Source organism: Lagenorhynchus albirostris, chromosome 3, assembly GCF_949774975.1.
Source record: "Lagenorhynchus albirostris chromosome 3, mLagAlb1.1, whole genome shotgun sequence".
NCBI classification, from domain to species: Eukaryota; Metazoa; Chordata; class Mammalia; order Artiodactyla; family Delphinidae; genus Lagenorhynchus; species Lagenorhynchus albirostris.
Window position 1 is genome coordinate 63,860,432 of NC_083097.1, and position 17,559 is coordinate 63,877,990.

Here is a 17,559-nt window from a genome sequence, read left to right on the forward strand (position 1 = left end):
TATGTTCAGTTTCACTCCTAGTGATCATTTGTTCAGATTTCTTCTTGATTCAGTTTGGAAGGTTGTCTCTTTCCAGAAATTTGTCCGTTTCTTCTAGGTTGTCCATTTTGTTGGCATATAACTCTTCGTAGTATTCTCCTATGATTTTTTGTATCTCTGTGATATCAATTATTATTTCTCTTCTTATTTATTTGGGCCTTCTCTCTTTTTTTTCCTTAATGATGTTTATCAATTTTGTTTATCTTTTCAAAAAATCAGCTCTTGGTTTCATTGTTCTTTTCTATTTTGGGGAGGGTGGTTGTCTCTATTTTATTCATTTCCTCTCTGCTCTGTATTATTTCCTTCCTTCTTCTGACTTTGACCTTTGTTCTTCTTTTTCTAATTCCTTTAGATGGTAGGTTAGCTTGTTTCTGTAACATTTTTCTTGTTTCTTGAGGTAGGTGTGTATTGCCATAAACATACCTCTTGTAGCTGCTCTTGCTACATCCTATAGATTTTGGAGTGTTGCATTTCCATTTTCATTTGTCTCAAGGTATTTTCTGATTACCTCTTTGATTCCTTCATTGATCCATTGGTGTCTTAGTAGCATGTTGTTTAGTCTCTGTGTGTTTGTGTTTCTCCCATTTTTCTTCCTATAATTGATTTTTAGTTTCATATGGTTGTCATTGAGACATGCTTGATATAATTTCTACCCTCTTAAGTTTGTTGAGGCTTATTTTATGGCCTAGCATGAGAACATTCCATGTGCAGTTGAAAAGAATGTGTATTCTACTGTTTTTGCATAGAATGTCCTGTAGACAGCTGGTCTAATGTGTCATTGGAGACCACTGTTTCCTAATTGATTTTCTGTCTGAATGATCTGTGCATCCATGTAAGTGGGTGTTAAAGTTCCCTACTATTATATTATTGTCAATTTCTCCTTTTATGTCTGTTAGTATTTGCTTTCTATACTTAGGTGCTCCTCTATTAGGTTCATATATGTTAGTGAGTATTATAGCCTCTTCTTGTATTGATTCCTTTATCACTATATAATGCCCTTTTTTGTGTGTTTTGTTATAGACATTGTTTTAGAGTCTATTTTGTCTGATATAAATATTGCTACCTCCAGTTTCTTGTTGTTCTATTAGCATGAAATACCTTCTTCCCAACCTGACTTTCAGTCTGTGTGTTTCTTTAGCTCTGAAGTAAGTCTCCTGAAGGCAGCATATAGATGGGTCCTTTTTAAAAAAATCTCAGTAGCCACACTATGTCTTTTGACTGGAGCATTTAGTTCATTGACATTTAAATTGATTATTGATAGGTATGTACTTATTGGCATTGCCATTTTGTTACTTGTTTTCTGGTTGTTTTTGTAGTTCTTCTCTGTTCTTTTATTATTATTTTAGTTGCTTCCCTTTTGGCTTGATGATTTTTCTTTTGTGGTATGCTTGTGTTCTTTTCTCTCTAGTTTTTGTTTACTTATTGTAGGTTTTTGATTTGTGGTTACCCTGGGATTTATTTATGTTGACCTATAACTATATCTACTTGTTTTAAATTGGTAGTCATTTAAGTTCAAACACATTCTAAAAGATGTGTTTGAACAATTTTTTACTCCCCTGTTAGAGGACTGTGGGAATGAAAAGTCCCACCCAGGGCTTCCCTGGTGGCGCAGTGGTTGAGAGTCCGCCTGCCGATGCAGGGGACACGGGTTCGTGCCCCGGTCCGAGAAGATCCCACATGCTGCAGAGCGGCTGGGCCCATGAGCCATGGCCGCTGAGCCTGCGCGTCCGGAGCCTGTGCTCCGCAATGGGAGAGGCCACAACAGTGAGAGGCCCGCATACTGCAAAAAAAAAAAAAAAAGTCCCACCCAACTGAGAAGGCATCCTGAGACCAAACGATGAGGCAGGCAGCCCCATATAATCAATGCGTCAGTTTATTATAGGGTAACTTACTCACAGGGTGCAATTGGGATTGAGGAGACAGTGATACGGAGGCATTCGTAGGTGCAGCCTGCACTGCCGAGGGACCATTGAGACAATTTTATAATTGACCTAGGGTGTGGGGGATAGGTGCTTGGAAACAGAATGTGCATTCCTAAATTAAATTTATGAATGGGTAACTAGTCTTGTGGGCACTAGGAATACATCAGTGAAGGTTTTCATCATTGTTTGGGGACTAACAGAGCATAGAGGCCACCTGATCCTAATTATTATTAAACAATATCTGTTAACTCAAAGCCCTTAGCGACAGAGAAGTGATTTACTGCATAGTACAGTCCTGGGTAGTGTCAGTGGAAGGACAGGAGAGAATCTAAGGGCCCAAGATGGCATCAGTTAGCCTAACAGCTATATATCCCCTCTCCCACATTTTGTGTTTTTGATGTCATATTTTACATTTTCATGTTTATCCCTTTACGGTTGTTCATTGTAGTTATAGTTCCTTCTACAATTTTTTGTCTTTTAATCTCATACTAACTTATTTAAGTGGTTGATCCTCAGCTTTTACCATATATTTGCCTTTACTACTGGGATTTTCCTTCCTATAGGATTTTCCTATAGGATTTTCCTATAGGATTTTCCTATAGGATTTTCCTATAGATACTTACTTCATGTTATAGTCTCTTCCACTTAGAGAAGACCTTTGAACAGTTCTTTTAGGGTAGCTTTAGTATTGATAAACTCTTAGTTTTTGCTTGTCTGAGAAGTTCTTTATCTCTCCTTCAGTTCTAAGTGATAATCTTGCTAGGTAGGTTATCCTAGTTTGCAGGTTTTTCTTTTTCAGCACTTTAAAAATATCATACCACTCCCTTCTGGCCTGCAAACTTTCTGCAGAAAAATCAGCTGATAACGTTATGGGGGTTCCCTTATATATGACTGTTTTTCTCTTGATGACTTTAGAATTCTCTCTTTAACTTTTGCCATTTTAATTATGGTATATCTTAGTGTGGGTCTATTTGGGTTCATCTTGTTTGGGAGTCTCTGTGCTTCCTATACCTGATTATCTGTTTCATTCTTCAGGTTCAGGAAGTTTTCAGCCATAATTTGATCAAATATATTTTTGACCCCTTTTTCTCTCTCTTCTCCTTCTGGGACCCCTATAATGCAAATGTTCGTTCGCTTGATGTTGTCTTAGAAGTCCCTTAAACAGTTCTCAGTTTTTAAATTTGTTTTTCTTTTTGTTCTTCTGATTGGGTGATTTCCATTATTCTATCTTCCAAATCAGTTGTGCATTCTTCTGTATCACCTAGTCTGCTATTAATTCCTTCTAGTATGTTTTTCATTTCAGTTATTCTTAAGTTCTGACTGGTTCTTTTTTATACTTTCTTGGTCCTTGTTACAATTCACACTGTGTTCCTCTATTCTTTTCCCTAATTCAGTTAGCATGCTTATTACTAATGCTTTAAATTCTTTATCTGGCAAATTACTTATTTCTGTTTCCTTAGTTGTTTTTTCAGAGGTTTTCTCTTGTTCTTTTGATTGAAACAAATTCCTTTGTCTTATTATTTTACTTAACTTTCTCTGTCTGTGTGAAATTAGGTGAAACAGTTACCTGTTGTGGTCTTGAAGGGGTATCCTTGTGTGGGAGTGACCTTATATAATCTGAATGTGCCCAGTGCCTTTGGTGGGAGAGCTAGATCTCACGTGAGCATGAGTCACATCTTTCCCCAGGGTGTGCTAGAAGCCATCACCTTGGTAGGCAATGGGATTGGAGGTGGAAGGCCCAGGGCCAGAGCCAAGTGAGAGCTGGAGCTTCTCCTCTGCTCTGTGGCCAACACCACCCTATTGGGGGCAGGGGCAGGTCCCAAGGTGCAGGAGCAGAAGCCCTGAGAGTTGGGTCTAAGCTGGCTCCATTCCCTCAAAGTGTGTGCTCTTGCTCTCCCCACTCCCGGCACCAGTACCCTCGCCCCAGAAGGGAGCAGTGCTGGAGCAAGAGAGTCTGGGTGCGGGCTGTTGGCCTCAGCCACTGTCAAATCCTGAGACTGCTTCTGGTGTGCTGCCTCTGTAAGTGCCAGTAATGGCTGCCCCTGCCCTGTTCAGATGCTGTTCCCAGTCTGAGCCGCCTTTTTGCTTTACAACTGAGCACTCCCCTCAGCTGCTGCAGCTCTCACCCTAGTGTGGAACTGCGCCGTAGAGCTGGCGGGGCCGTTGTGGGCACTTGGCCTAGATCTGGGCATGGTCTGTGGTGGTCCTGGCCACAGTCAAAGCCCAGGACCACTTCTGATGTGCTGTTTCTGTCAGCACCAGTAACGGCTGCTCTTACCCCATTCAGATGCCATTCCGGGCCTGGGCTGGCAGTCCCTTGCAAGTGAACATTCTCCTCAGCTGCAGCAGCACTCACCCTAGCATGGAGCTGTGTCACAAAGCAGGTGGGGCCTGAGCGGGTGCCTGGTTCAGACTAGGGCATGTGCTGGAGTGGTCGCAGGAAACCTTCCAGAGTCCAGTGTAGTTTCAATTTGCTTTCTGCACCTTGTTTCAAGAGTAAGGAAGTTTGTGTGCACTCTTCGTGAACGTTGTCTAGGTTTCTTTCAGCCTTCCTGTTAGTCCCACTGGCTTTCTAACTAGCTAAGGGGACTCTTCTTCCCTGTGTTGGACCCCAGGGCTGGGGCGCCCAATATGTGGCCTGAACCGCTCACTCCCCAGGAAGGATCCCCCTTCTCTTCTATGTCCTTTCCCAGGGGCATAGGTCCTGACCTGATCGCTTCTCTTCCCTTCCTGCTTGATTCTTTGTGGATCTTTCTTTTTGTTTATTTACTTTTGTTTAAAACAATATTTTTTATTGAAATGTAGTTGATTTACAGTGTTTCAGGTATACAGCAAAGTGATTCAGTTATATATATATATACGTATATGTATATATATTCTTTTTTGGATTATTTTTTGTAAAAGGTTATTAGAAGATACTGAAAATAGTTCCCTGTGCTATACAGTAGGTCCTTGTTTTTTATGTACTTTATATATAATAATGTGTATTTGCTAATCCCAAATTCCCAATTTATCCCCACCACCCCTTCCCCTTTGGAACTATAAGTTTGTTTTCTGCATCTATGAGTCTATTTCTGTTTTGTAAATAAGGTCATTTGTATCCTTGTTTTTGATTCTCTCTGTGGATCTTTCTTACAGCTTTGGTTGTACAAGAGTCTTTCTGCCAGTCTCCAGTTTATCCTCAGTGAGAATCACTATAAATGTGTTTTTCATATAGCATTATCATCATATATTGTTAATGATTGGAGGAAATATTAATGGCATTTGAATGTTATTTTCTATCATTTCTGTCTTCTCGTGCTCCTTTCTTCCTGGATAAACTGCTTTTTTTTTTCTAAACAGTTTTTTTAAAACTTTTTTTAATTAATTTTTTTTATTGGTGTATAGTGGATTAACTAATGTTGTGTTAGTTTCTGCTGTACAGCAAAGTGAGTCAGTTATACATACACATATATCCACTCTTCTAGATTCTATTTCCATACAGTCCTTTCAGAGAATTGAATAGAGTTCCCTTGCTAGGTTCTTCTTCTTATTATTATTATGTATCTATTCTATATATAGTAGTGTGTATATGTAGGTTCTTTTTTTTTAACATCTTTATTGGAGTGTAATTGCTTTACAATGGTGTGTTCGTTTCTGCTTTATAACAAAGTGAATCAGTTATACATATACATATGTTCCCATATCTCTTCCCTCTTGCATGTAGGTTCTTATTATTTATCTATTCTATGTATAGTAGTGTGTATATGTCAATCCCAGTCTCCCATTTATTGCCCCCCTTCCCCCACTGGGAACCACAAGTTTATTTTCTACATCTGTGACTCAACTTCTGTTTTGAAAATAGGTTCATTTGTACCATTTCTTTAGATTCCACATATAAGTGATATCATATGATATTTGTTTTTCTCTTTCTGACTTACTTCACTCTGACAGTCTCTAGGTCCATCCACATCTCTACAAATGACCCAATTTCTTTCCTTTTTATGGCTGAGTAATATTCCATTGTATATATGTACCACATCTTCTTTATCCATTCCTCCGTTGATGGACATTTAGGTTGCTTCCATGTCCTGGCTATTGTAAATGGTGCTGCAATGAACATTGGGGTGCATGCATCCTTTTCAATTATGGTTTCCTCTGGATATATGCCCAGGAATGGGATTGCTGGATCATATGGTAGCTCTATTTTTAGTTTTTTAAGGAACCTCCATACTGTTCTCCATAGTGGCTGTATCAATTTACATTCCCACCAACAGTGCAAGAGGGTTCCCTTTTCTCCACACCCTCTCCATTGTTTGTAGATTTTTTGATGATGGTCATTCTGAACAGTGTGAAGTCATACCTCATTGTAGTTTTGATTTGCATTTCTCTAATGATTAGTGATGTTGAGCATCTTTTCATGTGCCTCTTGGCCATCTGTATGTCTTCTTTGGAGAAATGTCTGTTTAGATCTTCCACCCACTTTTTGATTGGGTTGGTTTTTTTTTGATATTGAGCTGCATGAGCTCTTTGTATATTTTGGAGATAAATCCCTTGTCAGTTGCTTCGTTTGCAAATATTTTCTCCCATTCTCTGCGTTTTCTTTTTGTTTTGTTGATGATTTCCTTTGCTGTGCAAAAGCTTTTATTAGGTCCCATTCATTTATTTTTGTTTTTAATTTCGTTCACTCAGAGGTGGATCAAAAAAGATCTTTCGGGCTTCCCTGGTGGCGCAGTGGTTGAGAGTCCGCCTGCCGATGCAGGGGACGCGGGTTCGTGCCCCGGTCCAGGAAGATCCCACATGCCGCGGAGCAGCTAGGCCTGTGAGCCATGGCCGCTGAGCCTGCGCGTCCGGAGCCTGTGCTCCGCAACGGGAGAGGCCACAACAGTGAGAGGCCCACGTACCGCAAAAAAAAAAAAAAAGATCTTTCTTCAATTTATGTCAGAGAGTGTTCTGCCTATGTTTTCCTCTAAGAGTTTTATAGTATCTGGTCTTACATTTAGGTCTTTAATCCATTTTGAGTTTATTTTGTGTATGGTGTTAGAGAATGTTCTAATTTCATTTTTTTTACACGTAGCTGTTCAGTTTTCTCAGCACCATTTATTGAAGAGACTGTCTTTTCTCCATTGTATATTCTTGCTTCCTTCACCATAGATTAAAAATATGGAACACTTCATGAATTTTCTTGTCAAGGATAACTGCTTTTTAAAGTGTTCTGACCTGTGCAGAATGTTCCTCTTCTCTTTTCCTATCTCTTACTCATCTCCAGTGATTGAACTACTCAGCCTTCAAGACCCAAAATATGCTACTGCCTCCTTAGAGCCTTCCCCATCACTGTGGCCAGAAATAATTTCTTTCTATTCTAGCACTTTCTCTATTCCTTTTTTAAAAAATTCTTATCCTGTACTACTTTTTGGTACATGAGTGTAGTGGGAAAGTGCCTGACTGTGATGGGAGATGTAATTTCAAATCCTGCTCTGCTGTTAGTTTACTGTCATCTCAGATAGGCCACCATACTCGCTGGGTCTTGATTTCTTCATCTATAAAATGAAAGGGTTGGGCAGAGTAACAACTAGCTCTCAGTGGAACGTAAATTGGGAAGCATGTAGATGTTGGAAGGATTTGGACTTTTATCTTGGTATCTCACCATACAGCCTGTACTCCTCTCCAGCCTCATTCTCCCCCTTTCTGTTTGGAGTTTGCCTTGGGTTAAAAGTGCAGGGATTTGGCTGAGAGCTTGTCTGGACGAAGCTTTCACTGAGGAGTGTCTTACTGTAACGTGCCACTGATTGACGTTTTCAGGGAATAAAGCACTTTGATACCGTTGAACTTTTTCAGCAGTCTGCAGCTATTATAAAAGTAGTTCTACCATGATTTCTTTTTTTTTTTTTTCTCGGTACGCGGGCCTCTCACTGCCGCGGCCTCTCCCACTGCGGAGCACAGGCTCCGGACGCGCAGGCCCAGCGGCCATGGCTCACGGGCCCAGCCGCTCCGCGGCATGCGGGATCCTCCCGGACCGGGGCACGAACCCGTGTCCCCTGCATCGGCAGGCGGACTCTCAATCACTGCGCCACCAGGGAAGCCCTACCATGATTCTTTTTAAAGGATAGATGTCAACATCTGTACTTGTCAAGGAAGAAAGCAGTTTTTGCAGAAAATTAGGTGATACTCAAGTCTTGGAAATTAACATTGAACAATTTTATCTTTTTTTTTTTTTTTCTGCTATGCATCTCCTGACTTCAGGGATATTCTGACTGATCATCGCTGTAGTTTACCCAGTGAGAAATCCAAGGATGCTGGCTCTGAGCTAGAGCAGCACTCTCATGTGTGCTGATTTCTCAAGTGATTTCTTGTCATTGAGTAGGGATTCCCTTTGAGACATCTGTCAGGGTGGTCTTCACTTAGCATCCCAGTTCTACTACTTAGTAGTTCTGCATTACTGGGCAAGGTAATAGTTAGCTTCCCCAAGCCTTTCTTTCCTCACCTGTAACATGAAAATACAGTGATACTAGTATTACCCCATGAGACTGTTATGAGAACTGGATGAGATGACGAATATAAAATCTTGAGCACAGTGCCTGGCACTTGTTGTCTATGATTTTCTTATGATACCTTGAAGTTTACCTTTTTTTTTTTTATCTTTACCTCTTTTTTCTCCCAAAGAACATGGCATTAAATGTGGAACTTGATTAGCTATCTTAAAACTTACTGATTTAAATTCAGTGTTTTGACTCTTAGTACACAATACTAAGATCTTATGACATGCTATCCAGACATTGCCAATACTAAGGCAAAAACTTTAAAGAATGAAATTCTAGCCTCTCCAAAGGTTCATCAGAGTAATAGATGCTATCCAGAAACAGTCCCCTTGGTGCAATACTTCACCTTTTGTTCCCTGTCATTCATCCATCCATCCATCCACCCATCCATGTGTGGTTTCTTGAGAACTTGCTCTGTGCATGGCATCTTGCTTGATGCTATCACAGGTTTGGGCACTGTCTAGGCCAGTCCTGTTGGGTGCATTACTAGTAACTTTAGTAGGCTCCAGAGTGGGTAGTGGTTTTTTGCCAACTTTTGGCTTCTGGCTATTCTGTTAGAATGCTTACTCATCCAAACTGGTCTTCCAGATAGATTTAATGTATCTTTCATATCTGACACCCTTTGATGTGTGGTACCTCAAATACATATGATCCTCACTAAAAGATAGATAAACACATTAAATAGGTGAAATTCCTTGATCATGTATGTACTTGCTATGTCATCTTGGGAACTAGAGAGGAAAGGCAGTCACATATCCCTGACTAGTTTTACAGAGAGTACAAATGACTTTTTGAAATGTGAGTTCTGTATACTTTATAAACTTGGGTTATATATTAATCTTTTTGACCAATCTTTATAAAGTATTCACCTATAATTTCTTTTTTTTTTTTTTGCGGTACGCGGGCCTCTCACTGCTGTGGCCTCTCCCATTGCGGAGCAACAGGCTCCGGACGCGCAGGCTTAGCGGCCATGGCTCACAGGCCCAGCCGCTCCACGGCATGTGGGATCTTCCCGGACCGGGGCACGAACCCGTGTCCCCTGCATCGGCAGGCGCCACCAGGAAAGCCCTAGATGTATCTTAATACTATATAAATATTTTCGTATATACTTAAAATTTACATAAATATGTGCCACTGAACCTATCTTATTGTATTCTACCTTGTAAATAATTGTTTTAATAATTGTACAAAGTAGATCTTTTCATTTTCCTAGTGACAGACAATTTCTATTTTTTGTCTATTATGAATACAAACAGTTATTAGAGTGAACAGCTTTATAAATGTCTTTTTGAGCGCTTGTGCATTTTCCTAGATTTCTAAAAGAGGAATTGCTGTGTCATATGTACCAGTATATGGACTGTTTAACATCAGTTAAAGCGTAAATATTTCCAAAATTCCTGTCCACATTCTTGCCAACATGCTATGTAAACAGACTTTTAAACTTTTTGATGGTATGATGAAAGTAAAAAGTTATTTCTTAAAATTATTCCTTCAAAAGTTTTCACTATGGATATTTCTTTATTTTTTCATATGAATGTAAGGAATAGGTCCCTTGAAAAATACTGCTGATTTCATTTTCCTTTCCCTGATTAACATGTTTTTGGCCTTTCATGTTTCTTTTTTTTAATAAATATCATATTCATGTCCTTTGCCCATTTTTCCATTGTTTTGGTATTATTAATAAGTAGGAGTACTACTTCTTTGTTATATGCCTTTTCATTTTGTGTTTGATGACTGCTTTTAACAGCGGTTTTAAAAATTTAATCAAATGTATTAGTCTTTTCCTGTATGATTTATATTTTTGTGTTGCTTTTCCTGTCTTGTTCAGTAAATCATTCTCTACCTTCATGTCATTAAGTCGTTCTCCCATGTTTTCTTCTAAAAGTTTAAGATTTGCTTTTCACATTTCTTTCTTTCATCCATCTAGATTCGATTTAGGGACTCTGTGAGATTCAAGCCTAACTCAGTTATCATATGGATACCCAATTGTCCCACCATTGTTTATTGAACCATGGTATCTTTTTTGCTTATTTATAAAATAAGCAAAATACCAAGTGCCATGTATACGTTTGTGTCCGGGCTTTCTGCTACTGCTATGTTTACCTGTGCCTAAAGCAATATTGCACTTTTAATTACTATAGCTTTATTACAAAGTCTCCTCTCACAATTGTGGTTCTTCAAAATTGTATTGACTTTCCTTTGTTTTTTGTTTGTTTGTTTGTTTTTAATCTATCAAAGAAATTTCAAAATTAACTTCTGGAATTGTATTGCTTGGTAGATTAATTTGTGAGAATATATTCATTTCCTTTTTAAAATAACCTTTATTGAAATATACAGAATTATGCACAAATCATAAGTGTACAGCTTAGTGAATTTTCACAAAGTGTACCCATTTAAGTATCCCAAAACCAGGTTGAGAAGTAGAACAATAGAATGGAAATGAACAGATTCTAAAAGCTCCACTTGTAGAGTATGAGAGGGCCTCCCAGCAGCTACTTCCCCCCTGAAAGTTAATCACTGTCCTAATATCTTTTACCAAAGAATAATAATTTTGGTTATTTTTGCTTGTTTTTGAGCCTTATATCAATAGAGACATACAATATATACTCTTTGTGTCTGGCTTCTTTGATTCAACATTGGTTTTATACCAATGTTCATTGGTTCATCCATATTTTTTGCGTATTATTTATTTCCATTTTCATAGAGAATTTCATTGTATAAATACATGATAACTTTTCTGTTCTATTGATAAACATTTGAGTTACTTCCAATTTAGTAGTATTATGAAAAGTATTACTGTGAACATTCTTTTACATTTTTTTTAATATACATCGTATACATTTCTGTTAGACATGTACCTAAGAGCAGAATTGTTCAGATATGTTTACTTTCAGCTTTAATAGATTCTGCCAAACAGTTTTCCAAACTAGTGTTCAATTTACTTCCCCAGTAGCAGTATATAAAAATTCTAGTTGTTTTGCATCTTTGCCAAAGCTTAATACTGGCAGTTTTTGGTTTTAACTTTAGCCATTTAGTGAAATGATGTGGTCTCTCTGATTTGGTTTACATTTTCTTAATGATTTGAAGTAGAATGTCATCTTACTGGCCATTTGTGTTTTTTCTCTTGTCATTCATTAATTCATTACTTCATTCATTCATTCATTCACTTAGGCTGCATTGGGTCTTTAGTTGTGGCACTGCGAGGTCTTTGTTGTGGTCTGTGGGATCTTGCACTGCAGCACATGGGCTTCTGTCTAGTTGTGGCTTGCAGGTTTTCTCTCTGTAGTTGTGGCACATGGGCTCCAGAGCACGTGGGCTCTGTAGTTTGCGGCATGCAGGGCTCTCTGGTTGAGGCGCTCAACGAGCTCAGCAGTTGTGGCGCATGAGCTTAGTTGCCCCATGGCATGTGGGACCTTAGTTCTCCAACCAGGGATCGAACCCGCGTCCCCTGCATTGCAGGATGGATTCTTTACCACTGGACCGCCAGGGAAATCCCTCTCTTGTCATTTAAAAAATTTTTTTTCAGCCATATTTCTTGAGGTTGTCTTTCTTTTGATTTGTGGGAGTTCATTATGTATACTGTATTCAGGTCTTTGTGAAATAGTACATATATCTTTTATTCCATAATTTTTCATTCTCTTAATTACATCTTTTAATGAATAAAAGTTCTTAATTTTAATGTACTCTAATTTTCAGCGTTTTTCTTTACAGTTAATTGTGATTCATGATCAGCTTATGAAATCTTCGTCTACCCCCAAGGTCATATGTTATTGTCTAATAACCTTATAGTTTTTCCCTGTCTTTCAAATCTATAATCCACCTGGAATTGATTTTTATGATGTAACTTAAGAAATCAAGATTTAAAATTTTTCTATATGGATATCTTTTTGACTCATCACTAGTTATTAAAAGGAACATCCTTTGTCCACTGTGCTACAGTGTCACTTTTGTTGTAAGTCAGGAAACTGTATACATGTCAGTCTGTTCTGGACTGTATTCTGTTCCACTGGTCTATTTGTGTCTGTGCCGGAATCACACCAGTTTAATTATTGTAGCATTACAATATTGAGCCTTCTAGTCTATGAACGTGCGCTTTCTTTAATTTACTTAGGCCTTCTTTAATTTCTTTCAATAATGTTTTGTAGTTTTCTCTTTAGAAGTCTTGGTCATTTTGTTAGGTTTATTCCTAGGTATTTGATTTCTTTTGATACTATGGTAAATTATATCATTAAATTTTTAAAATTTGTAATTACTTGTTGCTAAAATGTAGAAATAAAGTTGGCATTTGAATACTGAACTTATGCCCAGAGCTCTTGCTCAATTCATTTGTCAATTCTAATAATTTTCATAGATTACTTTAGATTTTTCTGGAAACACAGTTTTTCCTGTATGTCATTATTCCTTTATGTAGGAATAATGACAGTTTCATAATTTCATCATTTTCTTTCCAATTCTTGTACCTTTTATTTCCTTTTCCTGCAATTTTTTAAATGAATGGATATTGAATTTTATCAGATGCTTTCTGTGTATCATTGGAGAGCATCATGATTTCTGTATTCTGTTAATGTGGTGAATTACATTGATTGGCTTTTGAATATTAAACCAACCTTACATTCCTCAAAGGTAAAAACTTTAAAGAATGAAATATTAAAACAACCTTACATTCCTCAAAAATTCTAAATGGTTTGTATATCTTTGGATTGTCTTATTAATATTTTATTAAGGAGTCTTGCATATATTATATATTTATGGATGAAACTGACCTGTATTTTTTTTTTCTTGTAATGCTCTTGTCAGGTTTTGATGTCAAGATTATGTTGGCTTTCTGAAATGATTTGGGAAGAGTTCCCTCTTGTTCTCTTCTCTAGAAGAGTTTTTGTAAGATTGGTGCTATTTCTTTCTTATATGTTTACAAGAATTCAGTGGGGAAGTTATCTGGGTTTGGGGTTTTTCTTTTGGAAGGGCTTTTAATTACAGATTTAATTCTTCAATAGGTATAGGATTATTCAGATTTTCTATTTCTGTCAATTTTAAAAAAGAAATCTGTTCATTTAATTTGAATTTTCAAAACATTTCATATGCCAAATGTTCATTTGTTTATAATAGGCTTATTATTTTTTAACATCTGTAGGAGAATTTTAAAAATTTTAATCATAAGTTTTATCATTCGACTTGTACCAAGTTTGTTTCCTTTGCTCTTACTGTGCTAGGCTCTTTCTGTTCCAAGAAACACAGATTCACTCAAGTTCCTTCAAGTAATGGAGATTCATGAGGCTCATTATAAAGCCATATGTAATCCTAAGAGAAAGGAATCACACAGGAAGAGCAAGATCTCTAGTATACCTTGGCTTTAGGGAGACTGGAAATGTATGGTTAATAAGGATATGGGATATCTTTAGAGATGGGAACAGGTTTACTTTTTAATACCTTTAATAGTAAGACTTTCTAATGCTTTACTTTAATGCCCCCATTATTTGCATGAAGTTTCTTATTTCCTCTTGGCTCTTCTGTATTTTTTCTTTCCCTGCCCTACCTTTTGGTTACTCATAACTTCTTACTCATGGTCCCCAGTGCCTTGTAGCCTCATTTTGTGTTTCTTTTCAACCTCTTCTCCAGTTTGACTGAACCTCTCCTTGGTTCTCGATTTCACCTCCCAAGAGATTAGTTGATTAGTTTCAGAAGACCGGTATGTGAAGCCACCTCTTAGGCTGTTGGTCAGTTACCGATTGGTTACTCTTGACTAGGCAGGTATTGCCAAGAGTGGTGGGTCCACATAGCATAGCACATGGATGCCTTAGGCTAACTCCTCTGTAGAGGGCTGCAGCTGGACAGTTTCTCTTAGGATGAGTCTATACATGGCAAGTGCTAGAATTAGTTAATACAGGTAAGTTCTAGAAATTAAATCATTGCAAGTGTTGCAGCTTTTCTCCCGTTTTCACTTATTCTGGTGAAATACCAGTGAGTAATTAAATCCTGATAAAACCAATATCTAGAATTTGGTATTATCCATCCCTTTAGCAGTTATCCCTCTTTAACTGAAAATATTCATGTGCTACCAACCCAGATTAGGGCTTTCTGCAATTAGATGTGTAATACCTATAATTTTAGTATGGACAAATGGAAATTGATAGATTTTAAATGTAAGTAATATAAAAAACAGACATAGGCAGATTAATGATTATTTAAAGAGAAAGCCATAGTATTTATCTCGTTTAGGTTGCTTCTTGTTATTTCCTTTTTTAAGTCCAGAAACAACCATGTGTGCTGCTAAGACTTCACTGTTCTGTAATAGCACAGGTCAAGTTGAAGACAAAGAGGTACTCTTTCCTTTTGTGATACTTAATGGGTGACATATTTAAACACCACACCTTAATCTTTTGCCTAATGCATTCTCATTTATGGAATAAATTGTAGCTATTACATAGAAGCCCCTCTAGTACAATAAGTGAAATTGCTTTTTAATTTTCTAGGGGGACTCAGAGAGAGTAATGATAATTACTGGACCAAACATGGGTGGAAAGAGCTCCTACATAAAGCAAGTTGCATTGATTACTATCATGGCTCAGATTGGCTCCTATGTTCCGGCAGAGGAAGCAACAGTTGGAATTGTGGATTGCATTTTCACAAGGTAAAAACATTAGTTCTATTTGAATATATTTCTGACAATAAATCAAGCCCACATCGTCACATGAATTTTCTTCTTACGTACATAGTTAGGTGAACAGATTTGCTATATAGGATTTTGCTATTTAGAATTTCGGAACTTAAAGAAATCATTTCATCATGAAATTAATATCAGAAGAGACCTAGGAGATCATTTTGTCTGGTCATTTTAAACTTGTTGTTAGTTACCGAGTTCTTTCTTAAAGGAAATTATTTGTAGAAGTTGAAAATTAAACAGATAAAAGCAGATCTGCTCTGCCTTAATCAGAGGTAGAAGGCTTGAACCTAAATGTCCATCGACAGATGAATGGATAAAGAAGGTGTGGTACATATATACAATGGAATATTACTCAACCGTAAAACAGAATGAAGTAATGCCATTTGCAGCAACATGTATGGACCTAGAAATTATCATATTAAATGAAGTAAGTCAGACAAAGACAAATATCATATATCACTTATATGTGGAATCTAAACAGTGATACAAATGAACTTATTTACAAAACAGAAACAGACTCACAGACTTAGAAAACAAACTTATGGTTACCAAAGGGGAAAGGTGGAGGGAGGGATAAATTAGGAGGTTAGGATTAACATATACACATTACTATATATAAAATAGATAAACAACAAGGACCTACTGGACAGCACAGGGAACTCTATTCAATACTCTGTAATAACCTATATGGGAAAAGAATCTGAAAAAGAATAGATATATGTATATGTATAACTAAATCACTTTGCTATACACCTAAAACTAACACAACATTGTAAATCAACTATACTGCAATATAAAATAAAATTTTTCTTAATTTCAAAAAAAGAGAGGTAGAAGGCTTGGAGACTTGGCTTCTAGGCTCTATAAAGCAGTCTGCAACCTAGTCTACCCTCCTTATTTTTATTGGTCGGGAACTGACAACAGACTGGAAAAGGCACTGGCCCAAGATAATTTAATTCATATTCTTTTTTGCTCTAAGGACATAACATGCAACTGGCTAAGATTTACCCTCAACCTTTAAACCTAAATTGCATGCCATATTAGGAATATAGGTGAAATATCGTGGTCTCACCAATTAGGATTCATAGTTTAATCTATTTACTCAGATTTATCAGTTCTTAAAATATTATTTATACTTCTTATACTTACATTTTTAGAAAAAGGTAAATATAGTCTATAGTGTATAGTCAAAGTATATGTGTAGAGTGTCTGATTTATTTTCCTGCTTATTTAATATTTGACCCTTGAACACATCAGAATATATCACATGCTAAGGTTCATGCAGTTGAGTAGACATTAAAACACTTTAAGGCTTGGGTTTTAATCAGAGAATGAACAAAGCAAAGCAACCTAAATTCTGTTGGGTTGGCTAAAAGGTTTGTTCCTTTTTTACCGTAAGATGGCTCTAGTAGTTCTTAGCTGTCTTTAACTTCATTTGAAACAATTTTGTTAGATTTTATTGTGACAGCTGTCACATCAGCATGCATTTAAAAAAAACATCAAAATTGGTGAATTTTTGTGTAGCCATTTTAATATTGAAGATGGAAGAAGAAAGCAACATTTTCAGTGTATTATACTTTATTATTTCAAGGAAGGTAAAAAGGCAACTGAAACGCAAAAAAAGATTTTGCATGTATGGAGAGGGTGCTGTGACTGATCAAATGTGTCAAAAGTGGGTTGTGAAGTTTTGTTGTGGAGATTTCTTGCTGGACAATGCTCCACGGTCAGGTAGACCAGTAGAAGTTGATAGCGATCAAATCGAGACATTCAATGAGAACAATCAACATTATACCACGTTGAGATACCCGGGAGATACCAGGAGATACCGACATACTCAAAATATCCAAATCAAGCATTGAAAATCATGTGCACCAGCTTGGTTATGTTAATCGCTTTGATGTTTGGGTTCCACATAAGTTAAGTGAAAAAAACCTTCTTGACTGTATTTCCACGTCCAATTCTCTACTGAAACGTAATGAAAATGTTGTGTTTTTAAAACAAGTTGTGACGGGCAATGAAAAGTGGATATTGTACAATCATGTGGAATGCAAGAGATCGTGGGGCAAGTGAAATGAACCACTACCAACCACACCAAAGGCTGGTCTTCATCCAAAGAAGGTGATATATTGTGTGCATCGTGGGATTGGAAGGGAGTCCTCTATTATGAGCTCCTTCTGGAAAACCAAACGATTAATTCCAACAAGTACTGCTCCCATTTAGACCAACTGAAAGCAGCACTTTATGAAAAGTGTCCATAATTAGTCAACAGAAAATGCATTGTCTTCCATCAGGATAACGCAAGATCACATGTTTCTTTGATGACCAGGCAAAAACTATTACAGCTTGGCCGGGAAGTTCTAATTCATCCACCGTATTCATGAGACACTGCACCTTCAGATTTACATTTATTTCGGTCTTT

The 17,559-nt window shown here is 37.3% G+C and overlaps 1 protein-coding gene across 1 annotated transcript in view; it reads left to right on the forward strand.

Annotated features, from left to right (window-relative positions):
• MSH3 (mutS homolog 3) overlaps nucleotides 1-17,559 on the forward strand; it is a 181,310-nt gene that overhangs the window by 132,059 nt on the left and 31,692 nt on the right. The window contains exon 20 of the mRNA XM_060143213.1: nucleotides 14,950-15,107. Coding sequence (XP_059999196.1) covers nucleotides 14,950-15,107 — 158 coding nt within the window. The remainder of the gene's footprint in view (nucleotides 1-14,949; nucleotides 15,108-17,559) is intronic.